Genomic DNA, 26,890 nt, shown 5'->3' with positions numbered 1-26,890 from the left:
TGACTTTGACCATCTATGGAAACAGACACTAAAACACAGCCTCAACGGGGGTCTGCAGTCTAACGCCTGTTTACCTGCTCCCTGAATGTAGAAGATAATTGTTCAATCTAACCCCAGAAATAGGAATTTCCAAAGTGGCTAGTAAACATGATTTTTACCCATTCACATTAGTTAAGACTAAGCTAAACATTCCTGCTTCATTAGAAAACCCTGTGAGTTAAGTACCCAAATTTTCCACTCGAGAAAATGAAGAATCTGTTTGCAGACTAACTTTTGCAATTTCTCTACACATGGCTGTTCTCAGATCTGATGACAGTGATCCGGAGCACAGCTACTTTGGCCGAAAGTACATTGGTGTAGGAACGGGAGGGACCCTGGAGATCCATGGCAGGAAGAAGCTGTCATGGACTTTCCTGAACAAGACCCTCCACCCTGGAGAGAGCAACCAGAACAGCTACCTGTTCCAGAGAGGCTGGGGAAACCGGGGGATCATCGTCCACATCATCAACCCCAAGACTGGAGAGGTGCTCCACGATGACAGGTACAGAACGCTACTGAGTGGGCCTCAGCAGTACACACTGCATCTGACTGAGGAGCAAGGGGCCAGATGCAACATGCGCTTCAATGTTTCTCAAATTTGTTCTCATTTTTCTGTTACAGCTTATGTAGGTAACTTTTTTTGCCTTCATTATTTTGACAAAGCACCATTATACACAGAGGGTCTGATCCAACACTGAGAAAACAATCCCGGGCTGCTCCTGGGGCTGTAATTTAATTTGCTGAAAATTCATATTTTTGATGACAGTCTGCCCACTCTAAAAAAAAGTTACCTACACAGGCTTTAAGAAAAAAATAACTAATATATAAGTAACCATCCAAAACTATTCTTACCCAGGTGTGGGTTATGAGGAATCCCACCTGTTCATAAACGGAGGCATGTATCTGAGCATTTATTAGAAACATAGCATGACTCCTTTTTGAGGCCTTGGCACTTACAGAGTTGCAGTTCTACTGTCTGAACAGCTGTTTCGATGAGTTCTCAAACACATTCAGTGAATGTGCCTTGTTATGTTCTTCGATTTGAAAATGTATGGTTTTTTTGCATCGGATTAAGGCTTTGTAGAGTGTGACAACATTTTTTTCTTATCTTGCTCTCGAACGCATGTAAAAATTTGTCTTATCTAAGAGAAAAGCAAAAATAAGAAAATGTTGGTGAATCCGAGGAAGCAGTGGACGCTAACAAAATATGATCAAATTGGTGGATGCGAACAAAAATGAGAGATTTGCTTGTACATTGCTTCCTACACCTGATGCAATATCTTACTGGGTTAAAATGAAAGAAGCAAATGCACTTCTAGCGCCTCCGCCTTTGGTTCATGCAGGGATATTAAATTTAGAAATGAATTTCCTTAATATCCTTTCATGATTAACTATCCGTCTTGCTTTCATGGCAAATGGAGGTCAGATAAATTGACATAAAGTGGTAAATAGATGATTGGGTAATTTTAAGGAAGGAGTATTGGAATGCATCCCATCTCCTTTAATTTACTGTCTCCATCCTGCACCATTTATCAAGCCTTTGTCTGATTTAATGATGACAACCATAAAAAAAAAAAACATTTACTACGGGTTATTAGGACACATTTAATATACAGGCTGAGTCAACTGCAAAGAGTGATCAGGGAACAATTAAAGAACAATTAGAGATGGATAAACACAGCAAACAGTGCTTCATAGGGGGGCAGTGTTTCACCGGCTGATGGATTCACTGTTTGTTCAGCTTCTGCTTAGAGCTGACCTCACTCTCTTGCTCATTAGAGCTCATCTTCGAAGGTTCTTAGATTGGTATTTTCAGGCTGTCGCCGTAAAACTGCGTCTGTTTTTGCGGTTATTCATGAGCAATCATTCAGCGAGCGTCTCTCGATGTGATGGCGTGCTTTAATGTGATTGTTTGGAAAGGCACGTGCATTGATTTGCTAGTTTTTTCAGTACTGCACTATGCGTACCTCCGTGTTCCGTACATGTCCTTGTCCTTATGTTGCGTTCATCTGTCAACCATCTGTTTTCGTGCACATATCATATATACTATACCCACTTTCACAAATCTGCAAACAAAGATACCATCTCTTTGTTGGATTATTCTCAGTATGTTATAGTTCTTTGTTGCATTTACAGCATGTCCTGCTGGTGTTCTCTGCTGCTGCAACAACCCCATATTCCCCGTGGGCTGTATGAGCAGCTCTAAGCACAGAACGATTGCTGGAGCCCGGTGTCACTTTGGTCATATCGGTCTTTCTTTTAATTAATTCTTTATTTACCGTGGGATAACCCCTTGAGATGCAGCATCTCGTTGCCAAGGGGGTCTTTGGCTTTCCTCACAGCATCTAGGGTTTTCTGTGAAGGCTGTGACAAACACAAGTCATGGAGTTAGTGGTAATCCTGTGGGTGAATACACCGTTTTGATGAAAGAGGTCACAAAGTTGCATCTCAGATTTTGGCATGGTGCTCTTTTGATTATTGATTTGATTATTGTGATTGGGTCTAGATGCAGTTTAGCTGGATTACATTTCTAGCTGCCGTTAAACTGTGTCTTCAGTATGCAAAAGAGGCCGGACTTCTTTTGCAATGGATAATATTTACATCATTCAAAACATTATACACTTTTCCCCCATCCACCGGTATCCAACATTGACTGCTCACTTCGTGGCCAGATCTGTGTGCCTATATTAATTTATTACCATTTTCATAATTGCTATACTGTGCGTGGACTGGAGACACATTGCATTTGTTTTGATGGGGCTGACAGCTGGAGGTTTTTGGGGGATAAATGGATCATCAGAGCGTCTTGGTTTAATGCATGAATCCGGTCCAGTCTCACAGGATCCAGGTTAATACAGGTAGACCGTGTTTATCAGACTCACAACTGGTGGCATTTTCGGAGGCTATGGCAGCACGTCGGTGTGCCTGATAAGCTGCTGAATAGTACAGCTATGGTAGGATTTTTTTAAATGTACAAATAGACCCGTTTTATCAGCCTCCATCACAAAGTTTGCCTGCAACAGAAAACAGCATCTCCCCCAACTATAACAGCAAATTCCACCTTGTTTGTCCAGCTTAAATTCTGGTGTGAGGTATGTTTACTGGTGGAAATCTTCCCTGCTGCAGGAGGTGGCAAATCAAAACTGAAGCGTGAAATCCGGAAGACAGCTTTCCGGAAAAGTTGGACTCACCAGTGTTAGATCTTTTGTCTGCCTTGTCCATTTGGTATCCTTTGATATAAAGCATCAGAGTTTACTCACAAGGCTTCAGGGTAATCTCATATTCCAAGAAGGCTAGCCATCTCTTACTTTACAACAGCAAAACACAATCAGAAGTTACATTTAAAAAGCTCACACTTGTCATTAGGGCTTGACATTAACTTTTCGTTCAGCAGCCACTGTGGCATTTTCACCAGCCAAAATCACCCATCCAACAAAAAGAAAGTAATAAGAGCTTACTGGAGACTGTAACGGGATGCATTTGTTTGGAAATAAAATTGTATTGAACAAGAAAAGATTACAGGTCTGTTTATCTAACCATAACCAACCAGTGTAGTAGGCATCATGATTTTCTTTAAAGCTGGATCATATCCTATAGCCACCTACGACCTTCTGCTTTTACTCAAAATGCCTGTTGGTCTTCTTTGTCTCCTCTTGGACTTCATTTGTCTTAGTCTTAATCTTTACTTATTTATTTATTTATTTATTTGCTTTTTTCCCATTTCAAACCACTGATCAGCAATATTTGATTAGACCTATTATATTTTTATATTCAGAGTGGGTGTGTCATTTGGACAAAAAAATAATATCGCAACATTTTTAGGGATTTTGCAGATTATGATAATTGATGATATTTTGTATCACTCAAAATTGTGTAAAAAAAAAAAAAGACTTAAAAATGTGTTTGTGAAAGTCTTGTATTGTACTAGCTCGCTCTTGTTAATAGTATATTAGATACCGTTAATGACATTATCAAATCGGTTGTTGTGGCAAAATATGAAACCGTCTGCAGTTTATGTTCCAGAGTCTGGTGACATGAATCATGCAATGGAGAAGGAGCTGGATGACTGAAATATTTCTGGCTCGGCAGGGTGTCCAAAGTAGTCAAGGTTGTTTGAAAGCATCTCTCTCGGCTGCTTGAAATGGCACCACATCCTGTGCAGTGGAACTGGTGACAGCGTTTCTTATTTCCTGCCATCTGTGGCCCGTCTTGTCTTAAGGCACTCTTTTGCAGAATGACTCTGGCAAACTTTGCTGAATGTGTTTTTGTTTTGTCGCTACCTTAGCTGGTCAGTCGTGGTTGACTGCTGACTCCTGAAACTTGTCATAGTCCACATATGCTAGTGGAGCTGTCTTTAATGGCCACAGCAGTGGGAATCCAGCGTTTCCGCTATGCCGCTTGTTAAACTGTGACCAGGAGACATTCAGAGTACATACTTTATCCCCAAATAGTGATCAGAGCTCACACCCATTAGTACAAGCTGCTGTTTGCATTGTTTTGCTGTTTGTTACATCAAGGCTTAGGCTCCTGCATTTACTGTCGTTTGGCTGTCACTGGCGAGATGATGACGTGGATGGACCAATGGAATGGGCTCACAGTGTGCAGGCAGTACTCATGGGAGTAGTAGTATCATGTACACTGAAATGATTCAATTACTTCAGGTGCCTTTTGTAAACTACAGTGATTTATAGTGATATACTGAATTCTACCTGTATTTGGTGGGTGGGTGGGGATGAATGTCACGTTGTATAATCCAAGTCTCTGCTATCCAGTCATAGGCTCAGTACTTTCCAAACACTCGTATTTTCTCCTAAGTCTTGGTGCTAAGGATGCTACTTGGACGGATGCACTTAGCGGCAAGTGTCAGCTTTTTAAACAGAACTTTTGATAGTGATTTGTAAAACTGAGTTTACACTGAGGGCATTTGAGTAAATCTTTCTTTGTCCCGGACTGAATGTAGCACACGGTGACTATAAGAATAATGCATTATGGGTGAAATATCCTTTTAAATCTTTTTTAAGATTTGTGTCATGTCTGTAATGTTTAACAATACCATCATCTTAGTCCATTACACCACCTCCATTCCTACAGGTTTGACACGTACCGCAGTAAGGACGAGAGTCGCCGCCTGGCCCAGTATGTGGACAATGTGGAAGCGGGGCTCATATTAGCCATGGTGGTCAACGATGAGGGTTCAAACAACCTGGAGGATTCAGCCAAGAAGAGCCTCTCCAGGCTGGGCAGCCAGCACGTCACCCGCCTGGGCTTTCGGTAAGAAACCCACCCATACAAATATACAGACAGAAGTACACAATATGCATCTCAGCACTGGTGTTGAGTGATAATGCAACAAACTGCACTGGAGCTGTTACTTTCTAATCACATCTTCCAAATATCAGACTCAAGTTGAATTACTTCCCACCGCCATCTTTCAATTGTACACTTGGATGACTTAGATGAAAAAAGATTAAAAAAAAAAAAAAAAAAAAGTTTCCTTAGGTGGGAGTATTCACAATACTTTGATTCTATTCGGTTAAAGCCTGACAAGAACATTGGGCGTCAGTGCAGATTGTTTTCTTGCTGGGGGTTTTAATAGAAACGTAATACAATCAGTAACAAATATGAAGTAATATAAGCACAATGTTCCTCCTATTCACATTTGACTGGAATATTTTGTGTTTTACACACTGTATTGTCACGAGCACTCTTTTAATGCCAGTGGATCAATGAGGAAATGTGACAGGCTTAGATGAGTCATAATGTAGTAGTTACATTTTTCTAATTAATCCCAGAAGCTCTACAGACTTTTTTGCAACCTTTTGGCAGTGAATGATATCCGGCTTAATGAGGATTGAGGATAAGATTCTGAATATCACATGCAACAAAATCATAACAACTATTCATGTAGGTAATAATAATAATAATGATAATAATAATAATAATAATAATAATAATAATAATAATAATAAATTTTATTTAAAGGCGCCTTTCTTGGCACTCAAGGTCGCCGTACAGGACACATTTAAAAAACATCAGAACACATTTAAAAAAACATCAGGACATATTTAAAAAAAAAAAACAAAAAAACAAAAAACACATGAAGTTAGTTTACCCACTTGAATATTTATAGATTTAAACTTTACTATATGTTTAGGCTGACAGAACTCTCTGTGATGTAAATTCACAGTATGCATCATAGTGAATAGATTCAAACTGATGTAAGTCACATAAAAATAGAGCGAGGAAAAGCCTACAGTAATGCCTCTCGGTAAATATACCAGATGTGTCCACATCGGCGGTTGTTACTAATGATCCCCCACTGCAGGTCATAGTTTAACCACCGTTTTATTTACCACTATATCACCGACTACTATGTGCTGGGAGTAATGAGTGGTTGTTAAGTCTCAAGGGGAATACTTGTGTAAATCCTCTGCTCAGGCAGCAGTGGAGCGATGTAGTACGCAAACCAGCTCTGAAGATTACAGGCGTCTTGACCCCCCCCACCCCACCACTACCACCATCTTTTATAGACCACAGTCTTAGCAAAAAGGATTTCATATACAGTTGTCCCTCGCTATAGCGCGGTTCACCTTTCGCGGCCTCGCAGTTTCGCAGTGCAATTTTGCATGCTTTTTTTTTTTTTTTTTTTTTTTTTTACAGCGTATTGTGTTCTGCGTCCTGATTGGCTAAGGGACTGTAGACCATTGTCAATCAATCTCCTCCGTGCCGTGTCTCCTGTACAGTACAGAATGCGTTCAGCTTGCTTTAAAGTGTGTAGTGAGGGGTTTTACAGCCTTAAAACATCTATAATAATTATAAAAAAAAATAAAGCTGACTACTTCGTGGATTTCGCCTATTGCGGGTTATTTTTAGAACATAACTCCCGTGATTAACGAGGGACCACTGTATTGGTCTTTTACACTTTAAGCAGTGACGAGGTCTCTGGGAAATGCAGTGCAGCAATACCAGAGATGAATGCTTAGCAATAAACGTGGAAACAAAAATTTAAGAGAAAAAAGTGATCTCTGGTGTTATTGCTCTTGAACCAGCAAGAACATCTGCCAGGGCATTCATTTAATTTGACTTCAGATGTGCTAAAGTCATCTTGATAGGTCTGAAAACACGGTCAGACTGCTTGTCAAACTTGACTTGTTTGCTTTGCAGGCTGCAGCCATGTCAGAGATCATGTCAGTGCTGGAAGGAACCCTTGCAGCACTAAATGATCACAGGCTCACAGGAACACACGCATGTAAATGTTTACATACACACACACATACACATGCACATTTAAGGATCACATGGGTAATTTTGAATGTTTGGCCTATTTTACATTTTACATTTTACATTGCAATAAATCATTTTGCAAATCATGTGGGGGTGCTAAAATTTTGATCAAACATATAATCAAAACCCATCGATTTTCAAATTTAAATTTTTGGTTGAAACCCCCACCTTAAAGTGTTCTGCTTCTGTGGATAAGAGAGCTGCTGCCAGGGCGATTTTCCATCGGACAGACCGCTTCCCGCCCAATTTCAAGTCATCAGAACACAACAGAGCTGCTGCTTTTAGGAAATCTAATGTGAAGGACTTTTTATGGTGACAGAATACTGGTGTGAGGAAAACATGAAGTCTCTGAAAGTTCATTTTCATATCATGACTGCTTGCTTTGGGAAAAGATTAGCAGAAACGTGAAGTATATGCATGTTGTACGTACTATGCTGAACATGCAAAACCACGGGTATGGTCCTTAAACATGTACCCTGCACAAATATACTATCACTTTCCCATCTTCCTCCTCTTTTTCACATGCACATACATCTGCATGCATACACACACACACACACACACACACACACAAACACGCGGTTTTGTGGAGTGCTGCAGCAGTTAATCCTGTTGTGTGTACTTTACTGTTGCGCTATCTCCCTGTGCAGAGGCTGCTTGCAGGAAGGAGAGCAGCCTGTCAGTGTGTGTATGCGTGTGTATTAGTATGTCAGGAATGCATGGGAAATGGAAACTGAATCATGTCATGATAACAAAACCCTTAGAGACTTCTCGAAGTTTCTGACGTGACGGGGTTTCGGAGCCGAGTGCTCTTGGCCAAGTGCACAGCACATTCCTCAGACAAGACCCGACCGTGCCTTGTTTGTCATTCGGAAAACCCGAAGAATGCAATATACTGTGCGCGGTAATGACTGTCGCATAGGCAGACTTTACATAGTAACCCACAAGCTTGTGTGTGCACGGCGCTTGCAGTCTGAAAGAAACCTTGTTGTGGTGCGAGCTGAAGATATGAGGGAATCTTGGCGGTGCAGGCCCTGCGGTTAGCCTGCAAGCCAGCCGGTGTTATGAAACTTAATGCCGCCACAGAGACCGCAGGAGGAAACACAGAGAGGGCTTCACGAGCGAAATGAAGTCTGAGGAGGGCTTTACCTTCCCTTTTCCAGTTTGATCCGTCGTTGCAGGTGAGCGCTGTGGAGGACGGAGGGAAGGGAGCGTGCTAATGAGCCTTGTCGCCCTCTGTCCTGACACCACTGCCAAACAGGCCAGCACTATCCTCATCAAGAGAGAGGAGGGAGAGAGAGAGAGAGAGAGAGAGAGAGAGAGAGAGAGGTTGTGTTCTTTTGTGGCACACCGAGCGACACTTTAATAAGCTGCAATTTATGAGACAGTGTACACATGCAATCTATTCTCAGTTATGTAATTTGCATGTGTTTACCACCTCTGCCGCCGCGGCGACGGTGGTGAGAGACAAGAGGCGCAGAGAAAGGCCCGCCTCCCATGATGCTCCGTCAGGCTCTCAGGATGTGATTTAAAGTCGGCCAGGGATCCTGTATGGATGCGGTTTAAAATTCCGGTGACTTACCCGCGTGATTTCTGTTCCCCCCTCATCAGCGTGTTGAGAAACAGCCCGGCTCACTGGGGAGAGGAGAGAGCAAGAGTTACACCGCATATCTGACAGCCTTCATCTCCGTCTCCCCAACAGCAATGTCAAATCTCTCCTCTGATTGCGGCGCACATGCACCGTCGCCGTCACACACACACATTAAAGAGCACAGAGCCTCCCCTGTTCCTCCACCAACAGCCAGCACATCCACATATACCGAGTGATGCATGCTGGGATTGCTCGATTAATTACTCAGATTTACCCCCCCCTCGCCTCTTTCTGTCTCCTCTCCAGGCACCCCTGGAGTTTCATCGTCGTGAAAGGTGACTCTTCTTCTGCGGTGGAGGACCACGCCGTCTATCAAGGTGGGGATTAATCCTTCAGTTTCTGCTCTTGTCATACCCACATCAAACACATTCGCTCTTCATACATGCCTCGTTGACCTTCCCTTTCTCCAGTCGTGATCTGCAACCTTTGAACATCTGTTTTGCTGTATGGCTGATTTAACTCACTCGTGATCTGATATCCAGTTCATGAGAGCTGTTACACTCGCTCTAAGTCTAAACACTCCATGTCCAGGCTGGTTTTCCGAGGAGGAATTCTCTGGTGACTTACATTCCTTGTTTGTTTGGAAGAAATAGAGGAAATTTATAGTCAGCATGAGCAGCAGGGGTGTGCATCTTCCCCCTCCTGAAGATTCGATTCGATTAAGATTCAGCAGTCTGCGATTCAATTTGATCCGATTATCCGATGCAACACATCCTGCATTTTCCATATTAGACCAGAACATTTTTGGAGATATCAAAGCAAAATGGTAAAGGCTGCAACAGCCAAAAAGCCTGTTTTAGTCAGCAGATGATTCGTTAAATGATTGTTTATTTAGAACACATGCAGCTGATTCTGTATTAGTTTATTCTTAAAAATAAATTCTTCGGTGCAAAATTATTCAAATGCAACCTTCAAGTGCAACATTCAGTGCAACATGAGTCGACTCTGAAAATAAAGAGGAGTCAGTCACAGGACTGTTTAACATAAAATCCTTACAAAAAGTCAAGTCAACAGGATTATTCACAGTGAGAGTGAATGAGTGAGTGAGTGTGAGTGAGTGAGTGAATGAGCACTGACCCCGATGGCAATTTCTTCATCGATTCAGTGATTTTAGGTTGGTCGGGTGTGCAATCGCTACCGCCGCTGCTGCTAGTGGCGGTAGCTCGGCCTTTGGCTAGTTCGTCATGCCATCTGCTGAGGTGATTCCACATGTTCGTCGTGTTTCCGAAGTATTTTATTTTGGCGTGGCACTCTTTGCAAATGGCAAGCGTTTTGTCAAGCGCTCTCTTTCCTTCAACTTCATAAAATCGGAAGTGTTTCCATATGTCCGCTTTTAGGGTGTCAGCGTTTCTAATCGTCCGATGGACGATGCTGCTGGTGTCTGCCTCAGCCAGCGCCATTCGCCAACTGACTGACTGATCGTGTCATGACATGTCAAAATCAGGTTGTTCTGATGGCGCACGCGCATGCTCCGAATGCACCATTTCAACGCGTGCATGAAATGTATTCTGGTCATAACATATAATATTATCTAATATAAAAAGTATAATGTGTCTAATATATAATGGGGAAAAATCAGCTGCCGTTTACTTTATTTATTTATTTATTTATTTAATAAAAAAATCGATTTTCTGGCATCACAGCATCGATCCAGTAAAGAATCTCGATGCATCCAAGGATCGATTATTTTCGGCAGGTCTAATGAGCAGTGATCTACACTGCGGCTAAACAAAGGAAAGGGCACCAAACAAGGGAGATATAAATGAGGAAGGGACAATGCATCATTGATTAGAGTTGTAACTGGGTGTTTGCCACCCCTCTGTTTATGTCCCAGGTTTGCCTGGTTTCTGAATTATGAGTAATTTGTCTGTCGCGAACAATTTCATATTTGATACATGGGATTGTGCATTTTAAACTTGCATGTGGCGAGAGTTCGAGTTTTTTGGCTTGCACTGAGCTTCACATTAGGCTTTATGCAGCTGCTGGGCAGACCGATGTTTTTAGACCACTAACAAGGACAAAAACCACCAGTCTGCATGATGCAAAGTGTGTGAATCTCTGTCAAAGTTCAAACAGCAGAGTACAGCAGTGGTTTATCGTGGGATTTTCCATGCCCGTCCCTTTGGCTTCAATATCAGTGGCACCAAAGTCTTGCACCAGTATCATGTGGAGTGCTGACACTATGACATATTGGCCCTTCCTTCTATATATGTTCCTTGCCACCTCAACCTCCAGCAACAATATATCAGACATCACAGTGCTGGACACACTGTTTGATTGACAGGTGATCTCTGGGAAGCGCAGAAATACTATACTAGCAATGAGCGCCAAGCACCGAAGATGCAGAAAAAAAACAAAACAAAACAAAACAACTCAAGGACCTTGAGGTGTATCTCTTTAAGCAATTCGCAAACACCCTTGTACATATTTCTCATTGAATTTCGTCACATTTTTGTGATGTGCAGGATTTTGTGAAGGGAGTGTGTGAGTTTTTTTCATTGTCTCATGTGCAAGAGTTCATTTAATAATAAATCAGGGATTGCTAATTCAATAATCAGTAATAATCAGGCCTCTTGGGGTTTATAAGAAAGAAGTATCACTGCTGTTCAGATTCAGATTTCTGTCCAAAGAAAAGGCTGTGTTATTGGCTCCGACCCCGTTCCAGCCTGATTGCATTCACACCGGGACTCTGCAATACTCTGCAGTGCATCGTCTGGTGACAGTGTGGAGAAACTTGCAGAAAGTGTCTGCATTGCATTTACTTATGCGCTGATTCTACAAGCAGGCTGACAGATGTTTATGTTAGATCTCAGTGCCCACCAAACATTATCTGACGTTCTCTACAAATTGCAATGAGTAAATTGTAAAAATGCTACAAATCATACAGGACACAAATATTATTTTACAGCGCTGTATTTGACTAATCATTCTGTGTGTGTGTGTGTGTGTGTGTTGGCAGGGACCAAGGCTTCCTCGGAGGCTCGCAGCTCTCGCGTTTTTCAGTCGAGTTACGGGGAACATTTCACCATCACCACCAGCAGCCAGTGGGTGCAAGGTAACACTCCTCACACACCGTTCACACGCACACAAATACACACCACACACAGAAACAGCAGTGCACTTCCTAACACAGCACAAGTGCTAGAGGGGTGATAAGCATCATTTTTCCCTATGTGAAGAAACTGGCTGGACCTGATGGATTGGTGTGTCCGGCTTAAAATTGCATTGATTGACTGAATAAGGGTTTTACAATTGAAGATTATAAAAACAAAACAAAACCAAAGCTTTGTGGTATTTCATCTCATTTCCTATCTGGGGCGATATTACACAAACTCTCAGATCTTATCTTAACTGTTTGATGCCTGTAGCAATTAGGGTTAGGACCTGATTTAGGAAAAATGTGATTACAGACTAACAATTCCTAAGTCAATGCTCCTATCCTGACTTCAGATAGGAAAAATGTATCACACAAGCATCCTAACTTGTCAAAATCTTTCAAAAGCATAAAGCCATTAAGCGTTAAACCATCCCACCAGTTTCACTTTACCACCAGGTGGTGTTAGCTAACTCTTGTATTGCTTTTACACAACCGTCAAAATGTCAACAGGTTGAACGTATTCTCTGAAAGGCTATGGCAGACAAAATGATGTTTAGGTTTGATGACAAAACTCTCATGAGTAGATGTAGGCACACCTGACAGCCTGCTCACTTTTTGCATAGCAGGTAGGCAGAAGAAAAGACTCCTGCAGAGACTTTCATCAGGTTATTTCATTTTAAAGTAGTAGAGGCCTTGAGAGTTTGACCAGTTGTGCAGTATTCAAGTCTAATAACAAGAGGCAATGGCGAGCTTTGAAGTCCGAAGAAGAAGAAGAAGAAGAAGAAGAAGAAGAAGAAGAAGAAGAGAAATGGACTGGGGGAAATGTGGAAAGTTGCAATTGTGAATTGAATTAGCGTTAGCCCAACATTATGTATGTATTTGCAAGATGGCTTGCTTGTTGTTGTCATTTAAGTTGGCAAAGTTAAGTTACACTGTTTGTGTGTCACAGGTGGTAAAAACAGAACTTTTCACAGTATTCATGACATTAATTATTGTAACTGAAACCATAACTGTAATGAGGGGAGCTGATCAAGGCACCTCCAGATGAGAAAAAAGGTGAGTGCCCATGCCGCAGAAATTCCTAGAAAGTTACTAGAAGAGATGAGCATGCCTCCACATCTCCATGATGGTACTCCAAGACTTTGGTCAAGGTGGGCAGGTCCAGATCCAGACTCCTCCCTCCAGCTGTAGTCCTGCTGTTATCCCAGGAGCTGCCACCAGCTTGGAGCCGCTGATGGGCCACATTTCAACAAAACCTTTGTTTTGTATCAAAAGGAGATTTTCAAAGAAAAGAAAATCTCACCCGCCTTGTCACACAATTTAACAAGTCCAATTCTTCTCTGTAACCTGGTGTGAGTCAAAACTTGATTTGACTAAAAACCGTGGCTACAAAGTAGTTATCCCGGTGAGATGAGAAATGTAGTGTCAGTTGCTATGTAGTTGATAAGTGATGGTTGAGTTCCTAACCTTGTGATAATATAGGATGAAGTGATTCCTAAAGTCAGTTAGGATAACTTGAAACTATATAAGAATGGTAATGGAAAGGTGAGGGCTGTCAGTGTTGATGCAGTGCACAAGTGAGGCTGACAGGAGTCAGAGATGAGCTTGAAATTTGCAGACATTTGCGTGCATTTTATGACAGTCAGGGCTCATTTTGTGCCAGCCGCTAGGCACTGTCCTTATTTTTTTGCTTTCTAATAACAACAAAAGAGGACAAATGAGTTGTGACCCTTTTGGCTTTCTGTAATTATGTACTTTGGCCAGCAGCTACCTTTATTTGGTTGGGTTTTTAATTTGTATCTGTGCCATAATCGATCAGCTGTAGCTTTATCATCACAGCATCATCGACTCATCAATGTGTCTGCCTCACTCCTAGCGATCTGCCAAAATGCTGCTATCAACATACACTTTACTGTCACTGTGATCGCTGGCTCCAATTAGAGGGTTCTCATCTTCGCACAGTATCAGATTGTAGCACTTTTAATGTAAAAAAGATGCACTAAAGTATGCAGCTACGGATGTGCGCACACACACACACACACACACACGCATACATATAAACACATGCTCTGCCAGATGCTCTTAGTCAGTCTGACTGTGTGTCGGGCATTACATTAAAATTCAGGCCCACAGTCAAGTGCATATCCTGCACGGTGGCAGGCAGACAGAGGATGTAATGAGAGGAGAGAGCCCTTCAATTACTCAGCTACAAATGCTCTCTGACAGCCTAAATGGGAGACAAGTCAAAGCCTTGACGTAGATTAGTCTAATATCTACCACTTGGCTGTCTGGCCATTGCACTCAGACCAGCACTGGTGTGTGTGTGTGTGTGTGTGTGTGTGTGTTTTGCATGCATGTGCATGTACATCCCACAGAGGCAGAATGGACGGAGTGGTTCGACAGGGATGACGAGAGGGGATCTGGAGACTGGGAGAAGCTGGCCGACCTGCATAAGGCCTATCCTGACCGGCTATGTAGCAGCCCTTTGGACATCCAGGTAAAACACACATTTTTCATACGCATGCACACACACACACACACACACGCTCAGATACTGATAGAAAATGCAGTCAGCAAGCCACGGAGTTGGAGGCTGCTGTTGCTGATAACTGTGTAATTATTACATTCTTTTAAACTGAAATGAAAAACACTGATAGGTTATCTACAGTAAGTCAGAAACTTGAAGATTTTGCCAAGGTAATATTTTTCAAAACACAACAAACACAATTTACACAGAGCCCCCCCCCCCAAGCTTCCTCTCCGTGAATATTAGATTGGTTTGTGACCTGAGGTTACTTCTGTTTCCCAACTGCAACAGTGGAATGCTTGAGAAATATTTTTGTTTCATCTTTTGGTAAACAATGTTAACTCTGCTAATTAGAGGCCTATGGCATCCTGATGTCTCTGAAATAAAGGTAGTTCTGTCTGCAGGCCTCCTTCCACATTATAAATGTCATATTTGGGCAGTGATGCAGTGGTAAATAAAAATGAGGGTAAACTCTGACCTCCAGTTGCTGATCATCATAAGGAAAACAAAACAAAACAAACAAAAAAAATAATATCATATCCTATCCTTGCACAGCTTTGATACCACTGTGTGTGAACTGCATTATGAACTCATCTCGCAAAGTTTTATGCCACCCTGGAAAGGCTGTAAACTGGTTTTCACAGATTAAAAAAGTGGTTGAAGTGCATTTAGGTTGGCCTTTATCTTCCACTACGTCCCTGCATTAGCAGCTGAGATGTTTTCTTCTTCCTACTGCATATTAATCCATATGCACTGTAGGTTTGTGCCTGCTTGCATAAAGCATCTTAAATGAAATATTTTCCTTAGCAGTTTGCGTAAGATTTCCTGAGAAAAAAGTCTTGCACAAATTGAAGTTACATAACATAGAAGGAAATCTTCTTGTTCTTGTTCTTCTTGTTCTTGTTCTTCTTCTTCTAAATGTTGTATGTTATTATTAAGCTTTATCCTTAAATGAACCTCAGAGGACTAAGGAATTCCTTTAAGTCTGTTGTCTGTTACATACATGTCCTTAGTGATGATATAAGGAAGAATACAGCCTCTATTAAGACCAACACTGCAAAAACGCAAAATCTTACCAAGATTATTTGTCTTATTTCAAGTCAAAAATGTCTTATTTCTAGTCAAAATATCTCATTACACTTAAAATAAGACATGATCACCTCAGAAGTAACTTGTTTTTAGACAATTTCCACTTGTTTTAAGTGAAAATTCACTTGAAACAAGTGAAAATTTGCTTGTTTCATTGGCAAAATTTGCCAGTGGAAAAAGTGAAAATTCACTTGAAATAAGTGAAAATTAGCTAGAAACAAAAAACAAATTTTGCCAATGAAACAAGCAAATTTTCACTTGTTTCAAGTGAATTTTCACTTGAAACAAGAGACAATTGTCTAAAAACAAGTTACTTCTGAGGTGATCATGTCTTATTTTAAGTGTAATGAGATATTTTGACTAGTAATGAGACATTTTTGACTTGAAATAAGACGAACAACCTTGGTAAGATTTTGACTTTTTGCAGTGAAAACACAGGTCATGTTTGAGGTTTTTTTTTTTTTTCCCTTGAGGAAGTGTATCAAAATGTAGCCGTCACATTAGCACTAGGTGATGTCGCCCACAGTGTGTGAAATGCTGCTGTCACTGGGATGACACCTGCCAGGAAAACATGGACCGAGTGAAGTCAGCTCTAACCCACATAATGAATATTTTGCACTTTTGCCTTATTTTCAATCAGGACGGTGTTTATAAACTAGTGAAGACGTACCATGTTTTTAATTGTTAGTTGTTAGCCCTGTTTCAGTCCGGGCTCATTGGAATCAACAGCACTTTTCCACCGCTCAGTCCGCTCTCACAAGTGGGAAGAAGAAAAACACTTGGTCTCAACAGATTGTCTCTCTGAGATGCGGTGGTGTGTGCACGGCTCCCAGGGCTGCTCTCCTCCTGGTAGATAAAATCACATCCTCACACTGACGGGACTTCCCCTTTCACTGCCTTTGGACCCTTTCGCTTTTAGCGGGAAGAGGGTTGTGGGGAATTAAAGAAAAAATCCACCCCTGGCTACTTTGATATTTCACTTTGCAGCCGTGTCAGAGACGTCAAGATTATGACTTTTTTTTTTTTTCCCCACTATTAACCACATAGTGATCTGCAGGGAAGTCAGGCCAGTGATTACATTCTGTTACCATGGCAACTATGCCATATTGCTGCTGTCAGAAAGTGTTTACCTGTTGTCAGGAAATCACTGAAGATGTTTTTCCAACAGCCTCGAGCTCAACACTTAGGAAAGGAAAAAACTGCACCCTCAGTGAAGTCTAATGGAGAAAAACGCAGATGCTTTATGCAGAAGGGCACTGCTTCTTCAAATGTTTCTCAAAGTTCTCTTTTTTTTTCCAGATTCAGACCACATTACATTTAGTTTACATGTCAATACGAGTACAGATCAACTTTGGTGTTGAATGCGCAAATGCAAGTTTGGCTGCTGCACAGGCACACACCCCCATCCATGCAGAGCAACAATAATGCTGGAGTCATGGTGTGCCAAATGAGAGGCCAACACACCGAGCGCTGCTCTATTTCCATTTTTATGGGCGGTAATTCTGGCCGTCCAGTCCGCCGGTCAGCAGCGGCCAGCCACTATTGCTCTGCTGGGACTGGACGCAGATGCAGCAGGTGGATGTGGATCTATCCTGGCATCAGGAGGCAGCAGCTGTTTGCCTTCCATGGAGATAAGCTGTGGTGCCAGGTCTGCGCCCACTACCTCCACCGCCCCATACCATTACCATAAAAACAGCTACTGCAGGCTCCAACTTGATTTTCATTTTTTTTTGTTCAACTGGATTGATTAGCCGCTCTTCTCTCTTCCGTATCTCAATTACCTCCTCCTTTTCATCGCTCTTTTTATTCTGCGTATTCTCCTTCTTCTCAGTTCATTTCAATCCAAAAAGCAATCAAACCCAGTTCATTTTTTGTTTGCTGATAGGTGCAGGCGTTCTGGAGATATCATGACAGAAGTGAACAAACCAAAACCAAATATCTGATGATGGATATCTGGGCTACAGATGGTTCAGTGGCCTAAGGTCATTCTTGCAGGGATGTAGTGGTAAATAATGGAAAAATAACCCCTAATGGATGTAAGAAAATGTAAAAGATATAAACATGGGTAAAATGAGTTTATATAGTTCTCTGCATACATAGCATCAGTGCAAAATAAAACACCAGCACATGTCAGCCAAATGCCCATCAAACAGAGATGTAGGAACACAGACCATATTCATTTGCCCACTATGTTATTTTGATACAAATATTCAGGCACTACTGGGCATAATCATTTTTAAATGTAATGTTTTTGCTAATTTTAAGGAGCTACTCTCCTTTCCTGTGTCGGTCTGCGTCCCAATTCTTCTACCGTGTCTGGAAGTTGTCAAAGATTTCCTCAGTTTTATATTTTTCTCTCTTCTGTCACTGTGTAATTTCTATTTTTGGGGCAATAGCAATTTTTTTGTGTGTGTGTTTTTGTTGACTATTTCCAGAGAGTTATGTCATTTTCCCTCTGTGTGGTTGTGGTTTGTTTGGGATTGTCTGGGTGCTGGCCCGAGGTTATTCAAGGGTTGAGGCTGAATTTTCTCCAGATTTTCCTCTTGCTGTTCCAAGGTTGGTTATACCGTGGGTCACTGGAGTTCAAGAAATTATAGTTTTATTACTCTTCCCTGAATGTAAATCAGAAAGAGAGACTGGCCTAATTATGTGCTGGGACACGTTGTTTGGGGGTTTTCTTTGTACTTTATTTTCTCACAGGCTGCAAAATCCATCCTTGATGTGTATAAGTGACACCACACATCCCATAGAAGTCAATTGGTTCAGTGACTGAGTGACTGTGTCTTTTGAAAAGGTCTTTCAGTTGCAGTGAAAGGCGTTTTTGCTTTGCCTTTCACTTCATTCAAAGTCAGACTGAAATTTCCTGTTCAACTGATTGTAACTTTTATATGTATTCAACCTTTAGTTTACCTTGAAAAACCATTGAGAAGGTATCCCGAATTATAATGATGGCCAGATGTAAAGACACCCATGTGTGATCATCAGCCTGAAGTAAAACACAAAGTAATGAATACATTATATTTCATTATACCTATTTACTCCATTCAGATAGAATGGAGTAAAATAAATCAATTCAAAGGTCATAAACAGACAAAATTACAGTAAGGTTAAATACAATTACAATCAAATAAACAAGATGTGCAATAAAACCTTTGAACCTTTGTATTCCTAATTCGGTTCTGACTGATAAGCAACAAGCTATTTTGAGAGCAAGACCCAAGACTCTGTATGTGGAGGGTTAAAATAAACAATGGAAGCTTTGTATTAAGGCTTTGAAAAGAAATAAAAACTATGGTGGTCCCATCTCATGGCCAGCTCACTTTTTGATAAAGATGCTATGCAATGCTGAATGCTGAAGGGATAACCAATAATAAACCTCAGTGCTCGGTGCTGAGGACAGTGGTTGGGTAGAGGCAGCAGATTTCTGATATAAAACATCTCATAATTCAGAGCAGATGAGTGCATTCATTTAACATCTCTCTCTCTCTCTCTCTCTCTCTCTCTCTCTCTCTCTCTCTCTCTCTCTCTCTCTCTCTCTCTCTGATGAATAGGAAAGCAATTATTTCTCCATGGCAATAATTTTTCTGCAATTTTGTAATCAGTGTTTATGTGATATCTGAAATTAAGATTATCATCCCCCCATATTCCAAGATATTTATACTGAGGCACTCTCTCTATGCGTATACCATCTGCAGAATGAGTGTTAAACGATTCAATATGACTTCAGCACTATAACTCTCTTAGACATCAGCACTGTTTGAAGCTTTAAAGCAGCAGTTGAGCCCAGGAAAAATCCATAGCTTTTTCCAAAAATCTGGACCTGCTTCCAAAAAAGTTTTGAAGTTCTGAAGATCAGTTGCTGTGTGTCATTATATCATTATAAAATCAAAAAATCATTACCACTTCAAACCAGAATTTTATGTAATTAGAGTAAACAAACAAACAAACACTGAGACGACTGACTGTCTGTACCAGCCTCTATAGTGCATTTGATGTTGTTCAGCATCTGGGTATATTTGGAAGCAACTTTGCTTTAGGGCACAATGTCAAATTGCTTTACAACACAAAACAGGAAGGTGGTATTCCCCCAGCATGAACAGGGCTACAGCTTTCACTGGCAGACGGTTGAAGGGCTGAGACTGCACTGGCAAGGACTTGATGATACAATACATATCACAATCCACAGATCATGATTTTTGCATCACAATACAAACCAACCCATGCACTTTTGGTTTTGATTTTTTTTTTTAAGAAAAAAGGACAATGCCAACATGTTTATGTAATTCAGGAAAACCAGAGAGGCACAGGTAGCAAGAGTTTATGGGAAATGAAGTCTCAAACAGGAGCATTAACAGTGCTGCTGGTCTGAGATAGAGTTAAGCCACCTCTACCTTGGTCTCATATGTTTACAGCAATTATACCAAGGTATGACAATTCATTGCACAATGATACACTGATGATTGAAAATGTTGTACTTCTCATTACTTTTGCCATTCATCTGTCTCTCATCCAGGCTGAGACCCATGATGGCATCCCATCCAACCTGACAGGAGATGTTTTCCACAAAAATGATAAGGACTATGGTTTTGTCTGTCTCAATAAGGACCAGAGCCACGGCCTCTGTCACAACTACAGGGTCCGCTTTCTGTGTGGCAAACTAGGTATGTTCATCGGTCACTGGTATTGTGTTTGCATCTGTATTTGTGTGTTCTTGCACTTCTATTCCTCTTCTAGAAGGATTTTGCTGGTTGTCACTTCTGCCAAGGGTTAGTTGAGTTGGGTTCAGAGAGTGATGACCTGCCTCACCCCTGCCATCTCCTTGAGTTATGGAGGCTTGTAATTGACAAAAATAGAGTAAACTAGCTATTAGAGCAAAACTGAACTTTATAGTGTTAGGTTGTGTCAGGTTGTCAGTTTTCTTCACAACTACATGGTGTCCTTAAAGTCTCTTTACAATTTAACAAATTTATTACAAAAGCACATGAATAGACAAATCTGTGGAAATTATTACAAAATTAGGAGTAGATATTGAAGTTTTTTTTTTTTTTTTTTTGCCTCATTTAATACACCTCTATATGGGCACCATTAGTTGCACAAAGCACATCAAGATGGTAATAGATTTCTTGCCATGTTCACTGTAGCAGAGCCTCATCAATGGTGACAATGACATCAGTGATCTTTTGCTTCAGGTCGCTGATGTCCAATGTGATTAAAAACTTTGATAACCACTGAGTACACAGAACAAATCTGATTAACATATCTCATCAATTGCTTTTGTGATAGATTTTTCAAATTGTAAGGAGACTTTGTGGACACCCTGTACAATACTCTATTTCTTTCTCTCCATTCACTTCCATAGCAAAGCAATTCCCCAAACATTGTTAGCCAATAAAAGAATGCAAAGTGTTATCAGCTTGTTTCTTGCTGGTGCAAGGTTACTGTGTGGAAGTTACCTGCAGATGCTACCAGTTGGATCTACTTTCCAATTCAAATGGGAGAATAACATGAAAATACTATTTAATCTACTCAAAAAATTTGAACTTTTTCTCTTTATATTGGCATAGCGTGCTTTGTTGCCATTTATTTTATTTTTTTTGCTGAAAATGTTATTTTGGCTGTTTAGATATGGAAGTGAATGGAGAGACAAATCCATTACTGTGGATTAGGGGAGCACGGAGCAACCAGTGAGGATATTTCACCACAATGCAGACTCATATCGTGTCCAGGGACCTAGACAATCCAACCCTCTATTTAAGTTCAATTTTGCTTTAAGAGTAGAGATCCAATAGAAACATCTAGCAAAGACATAATATACCAACATGCTGACTACTGGAAGAATACAAAATATTGTGGTGCTTGAGAGCAAGGCTTTTTAGTGTTTGTAGTTGTTTTGTGATGCTAATTGTCCACAGTACGTGTGTGTGTGTGTGTGTGTTTAGACATGCCTACATCTGTGCATATGCTATGCTCCAGAATGTATGTTGTGTGTGGGCAGGCTGCTATGGTTGGAATGCATGGAGCCCATATCATGGTGCAGGAAAACACTGCCACACTGCCAGTACAGAGTTCAGTCACCCTGAGATACCCGTACATACAGGCGAGGACCTCTGTCTGGACTTGTCTATGTGTGTGTGTGTGTGTGTGTGTGTGTGTGTGTGTGTGTGCATGTGGGGTAGAGAGACGGGAGCTGGGTAGTGTAGGTATGCTCTTTGTCAAAGTTGACACTGTGGGTGCATCCCATTTCCATCACTACACACACACACACACACACACACCACAGCCAAGCAAAGCCCTTGGTCACAATGCAAAAAAAAAAAAAAAAAATACAGTCTTAATAAATCATTTAGTCTTAATAGAAAAAGTGAAGTATTGGTGGTCAGTGGTCATATAATCTAATACATCATGATTTCAGTGCAATCTGAACAGCATATATGTGTTACTTTATTTTTCCTCTTGGCTATTAAGGGGGCGTGCCATTTCTGTCAGATTCCAGAACAGGCCTGCCAGGCAAAGTATTAATAATTACTGCATCAAAAAGCATCAGTCTGAACACTACCAGAAATGACACAGGATGTGCGAGCTCACGCAAACCAAACACCGCCCCAGACTTACCCCCTAACATCTGGTCACCTTATGGCGTATTAAAATCAGATTTTTCTTAAAGCAAATGAAAATATCTGACAGAGAGGGAGATAATATCATTTTTTTTCCAAGGCAAATAAAATCATTTTGAGATTTTTCAAGTCACGTCACATCAAGTGTCACTTTCTTGGTACCAGTCGAGTGATTATTCAGCATTATTTCAAGGTACGGAAATCTGTTTCTGGTAAAACTGTGACACGACACTGGAAACAAGTGGAATCGTCTCACCGCAGTGGCAAAAGTTTTTCATTTTTTCCCGTTCACTACCAGACCAAAAGACTTGGTAAGGTTGTTATTTTTTTTTTTGTTGCAGTGCACAGACTGTAGTAGCCAGGCAGAGATTATGGGCAGAACACACTATACATGTTTTCGAGACACTTCTCATTAGGACACAGTTAGTAGTCTAAACAGGCCCCGTCCCTGCACTGAGTAGCTGTTTCACCACACACACACACACACTGGCACACATGCACACTCTCGCAGTAACATCCATGCTATTATACTATTCATAAAATGCATGCACACATTTTTGATGCTTTCTACTTGCACATTCTCTGATCCAGTATCCCGGTGTGTTACTGAGTTGCAAGCCCCCGCACGGGGTTAAGATAGGATCTGTCGGAACGACGGTTATGGAAACTTAGTACAAGCCATTTCGTGCATGTAATTTCACTCTTAGATGGCTATCATTTGTCTTCTAAGGCCTCAGGCATCACCACTCAGATCTTTGTCTGGCTGCGGTCCATGAACACCAAGTCTTGTGAGATGGACTGGCATGCTTGCTGATCAAGTCACAGCAAAAACAAATGTGTGCAGAATACTTGGTAATTTTATCACGCTTTGGGTACAACCACAAAATTGAGCTTTCTGCACATGAATCACCTCTTTATGGACATCCTGCAGCATAATATACATCAACACATTTTCTCTCACACACATGTAAACACACACAGAGAGCAATGGCACAGTATCAGAAGTTCTACACTCATTTTTTTGGTTGATTGTCCTTTACTGGTTTACTTGTTGAATCACCACAACAGGCTGGAGACACCAGTGTCATGCATATGTCAACATTCAGCATGCACTCTGCTGAGTGATGGTGGTCTCCATGCCAAGGGCAGAGGAAGGACACCCACTGGCAAAGCCATGTGCATGTGTCTTTCTTCGTCTTGTTTTGAAACTGCGCTCAGTTCCATTACAATATTTCAGCGATTGGATCGTTGTGTTTTTTTTTTTTTTTTTTTTTTTTTTTTTAACCTCTGGGGGTATTTTGCAAAACACAATTAGCAAGTTAGCCGTATAACTTTGGAAACTGAAATATTTTCTAAAATTGTATTACCAACACTCATCCTCATGCATGACTGAATCAAATTGCTAATATTCAAGATTGTTACACACGTGATTCCTATTACATTGTGACCATGAGGATACATTATTGACTGTGCAGTGGATCACTGTGGTTGCTCCCTTGAAACAGATTAAAAAACAAAACAACAACAACAACAACAAAAAAACCCTCTATCACAGTTTTTGGGGTTATTTATGTGGTAATTCTTCTTGTGTCTTTTGTAAAAAAAAAAAAAAAAACATTTTTTGCAGGTAATTGATTTTGACAATTTTCTGTTAATTTTCTGTTTTGTGTGTGTGGGTTTTCTGGTCATCTTCTTGGATTTCGGGGGGGGGTATTTTTTAATTCTATTGATTTTTACTGATGATTTTTTTTTTTTTTTTTTTTTTTTTTTTTTTTGGCCAATTTGCTAATCGCAAATGTTTTTTGAAAGAAATGGAGTGAATTGGCTCAGGATTCAAAGGATTGCCACAGAGAGCAGCAAACATTTCTTTATATTGGAATCTGCTCCCATTTGACACATGCACAGGGCTCACATGACCATTTGGTCACTGCTAAGTTATTCAATATTTTATTCTATTCTAGATGTTGCAGCAGGACACATGATGATCTAGTGCCTACCTATCAACAATGAGATGGCCTTTCTATTTTGTGGGTTATTTATATAGTAAATACTGCACATAAATAGATAAATATCATTACCAGTCATTTGTCCTCTGTTGACTTCAGCAGAAGGCAAGCATGCTGTTTTCATTTATATGTTGTGGTGGTTTGATTCAAGGCTTTAAGTGGAAACAGTCGGTAACAGCCGCCCAGAGCGTGAAGCCACTCTGACAACACCACAACAAACCGACCCAGCCGCTGCTCCCTCTATTCTATACACAAGCCTTTCTCTAATCCACGCCAAGCCATTCAGATCAACTCCTGCAGCATCAGGCTCTGTTTTGCAACGTTCAAGTTGTGTATCAGTTACATCATTCAGCGCTCTCATCCATTTTTATCCTACTTGACACTGGTTGAACTTAAATTTATGGAAACCCTTAGCTGGATTTCCTCATCTTATGATGACATGAGAAACTGAGCTGAGCTTCTGAAATCAGATTTCATCATGACCTCCAGTAAAAAAAAAAAGCACTAAATTGGCACGCATACAGCTATGCAATCACTGTAGAAGGTCATGATACACACTAATAGTCTCAAGTCACGCTGAACACCGTGTTGCTGTGTGTTTGTTGCTCCAGTTGCTTCGTAGTGCAGCTAGATCAGGGGTTTTCAAACTTTTTCATGTTCTAGACCCCAAGTATGATTTTCAGTAAGCTGGGGAGCCCCACTTGAAGTGATTTTGCCTTATCCTTTACATCAAGAGATAGTTTGGTTGTGCTCGGTATTAAATGCTTATAAAAGGTAGGTCTTCGTGTTGCTGACTACTGAGCTAGAGCACTAAAAATTATGTGTAGCAGAGGTGTTTCTTTTTTTTTTTTTTTTTCCTGTGTGCACAAATGTAAAGAGCTGAAAACTGCAGTACAGCCAGAAACTACAGGCAGACACTGCTTTAGCAAGTTCTAATGATCTGCCTTTGGAATATGTTTGTGACTTTGGAAAATGTATTTCTAGGTATTTCTTAACTGAATGTCATAGCCTTTGCATTCCCATTTATTTTGATTGTGTGAGCCAGTACACCCAGAAAAAAAATCAATGTAAACCTCACTGGTTATTTCATTGCACTATGTGAAGATTAGGTGTCAGCCACAGAAAGCTGAACTTCAGAAATGTGTTGGTGTGGGTTCCTCTACTGGCTGCAGCACAACACAAATGCAGCTTTTATTGTTTTCAAAGTATGCAGTGGCTGAAGGCTCTGCTAGTGGAGCATGGCAGTTAGCCGGTGACCTCTGTGTCACCTCCCTAGGTAATAACAAGGTCCTATTTGTGCATATGTGAGCATGCTTGACTGTATGTATATAGTGCAACATCGTGTCTATCAGTAATTGTGCCCTGTGCTAGCTCTAACTCTGGCTGTGTGTCGCTGTAGTTCGTCCACAGGCCTCCATCTCCATTGACATGCTATCCAACAGCAGCATCCTGGAGCTGGCCGAACAAGCCGAGGGCTGGGGGGCCGGGGACCGAGTGGTGGTGGCCAGCACCGACTACTCCATGCACCAGGCTGAGGAGTTCACCCTGCTGCCCTGCCCTACCTGCACACCCACCCAGGTCAAAGTCCAAGGTCAGTGAACTTATGACATCTGTTATGCTGAAAAGCAAGAGGTGGAAGGAAAGGATTGTGAAGATGTGAGGCTGGAGCTGGTCACTCACTTCAGCTAACTTCAGTTACTATTCACACTGACTCTAGCGTACAGTACTGACAGAGGGAGTAATAGCGTGTTGGATACAATGTCATCAAGGTGACAGAGTATTGCTTTCACCAATACTATTCCAGCAATAGAACGTGCGAGGCCGTGTGTTATAGTAAACAACATCACGGCTGTGATGATGTGAAGCACTGGCCTTCAGCTCATGCCTGCAACCAAATCACAGCCGTGATGTTATGTATCATAACACACAGGCCTTGAGTGTATTGCTGTTATACAACAGTTACACTTTTGTAGCAACAATTTCATTCTATAATAAATGCACAATCATTGTTTTTAATGCTCCACCAAAAAGTAAACTGAAAAACGTTGAGCAACATAAGGCAGTGTGGAGGGTAGGCAGTGTGCAGCCGACATGCACGTGATAGATAATCAGCTGTTAGTATGACAGCTGTTATACTGGGATAATACAGATAAAGTGATGTGACTTCCATGATGTTACAGTAAACAGCACATGGCTCTTGACCAACCAGATTGCTTAAACAGAAACATCTGCCCTGGTATTAAACAGAAACATATCCCTGGTGCCAGGGGTGCCACCAGGGATTTTGGGCCCCATGAAAAGAAATCTTATTGGGCCCTTGTATAGCCGACTTTTTTATTTCAGGCCTTTCGAGGGCCCCCTCCCCCATTATGGCCCTGGGTAATCAGTCCCACTTTTCCCCCCACTACGGCGCCCCTGTCTGTTGCATAACAATTTATTAAACTTACCTCTCCACCAAAGGTGGATGGAGGTTTTGCCTCCGTTTCTTTGTTTGGTTTGACTAATGGATGGATTTGGATGAAACGTCTTGGAGGGACTGGTAATCAGTGAGGCATGAGCTGATTAAATTTTGAGAGTATCTAT

At 41.2% G+C, this 26,890-nt stretch overlaps 1 protein-coding gene across 2 annotated transcripts in view; it reads left to right on the top strand.

Annotated features, from left to right (window-relative positions):
* cemip (cell migration inducing hyaluronidase 1) overlaps positions 1–26,890 on the top strand; it is a 174,073-nt gene that overhangs the window by 92,559 nt on the left and 54,624 nt on the right. For both annotated transcript variants that reach the window (XM_030048402.1, XM_030048403.1), the window contains exons 5-11: positions 305–541; positions 5,131–5,310; positions 9,221–9,291; positions 11,934–12,029; positions 14,447–14,568; positions 20,201–20,348; positions 25,707–25,898. In XM_030048402.1, the coding sequence (XP_029904262.1) occupies positions 305–541; positions 5,131–5,310; positions 9,221–9,291; positions 11,934–12,029; positions 14,447–14,568; positions 20,201–20,348; positions 25,707–25,898 (1,046 nt within the window). The remainder of the gene's footprint in view (positions 1–304; positions 542–5,130; positions 5,311–9,220; positions 9,292–11,933; positions 12,030–14,446; positions 14,569–20,200; positions 20,349–25,706; positions 25,899–26,890) is intronic.

The sequence above is a fragment of the Myripristis murdjan genome, chromosome 3, assembly GCF_902150065.1.
Source record: "Myripristis murdjan chromosome 3, fMyrMur1.1, whole genome shotgun sequence".
Classification (NCBI taxonomy): domain Eukaryota; kingdom Metazoa; phylum Chordata; class Actinopteri; order Holocentriformes; family Holocentridae; genus Myripristis; species Myripristis murdjan.
Note: the sequence above shows the minus strand (reverse complement) of the source record. Positions and strands in the feature narration are given on the sequence as shown.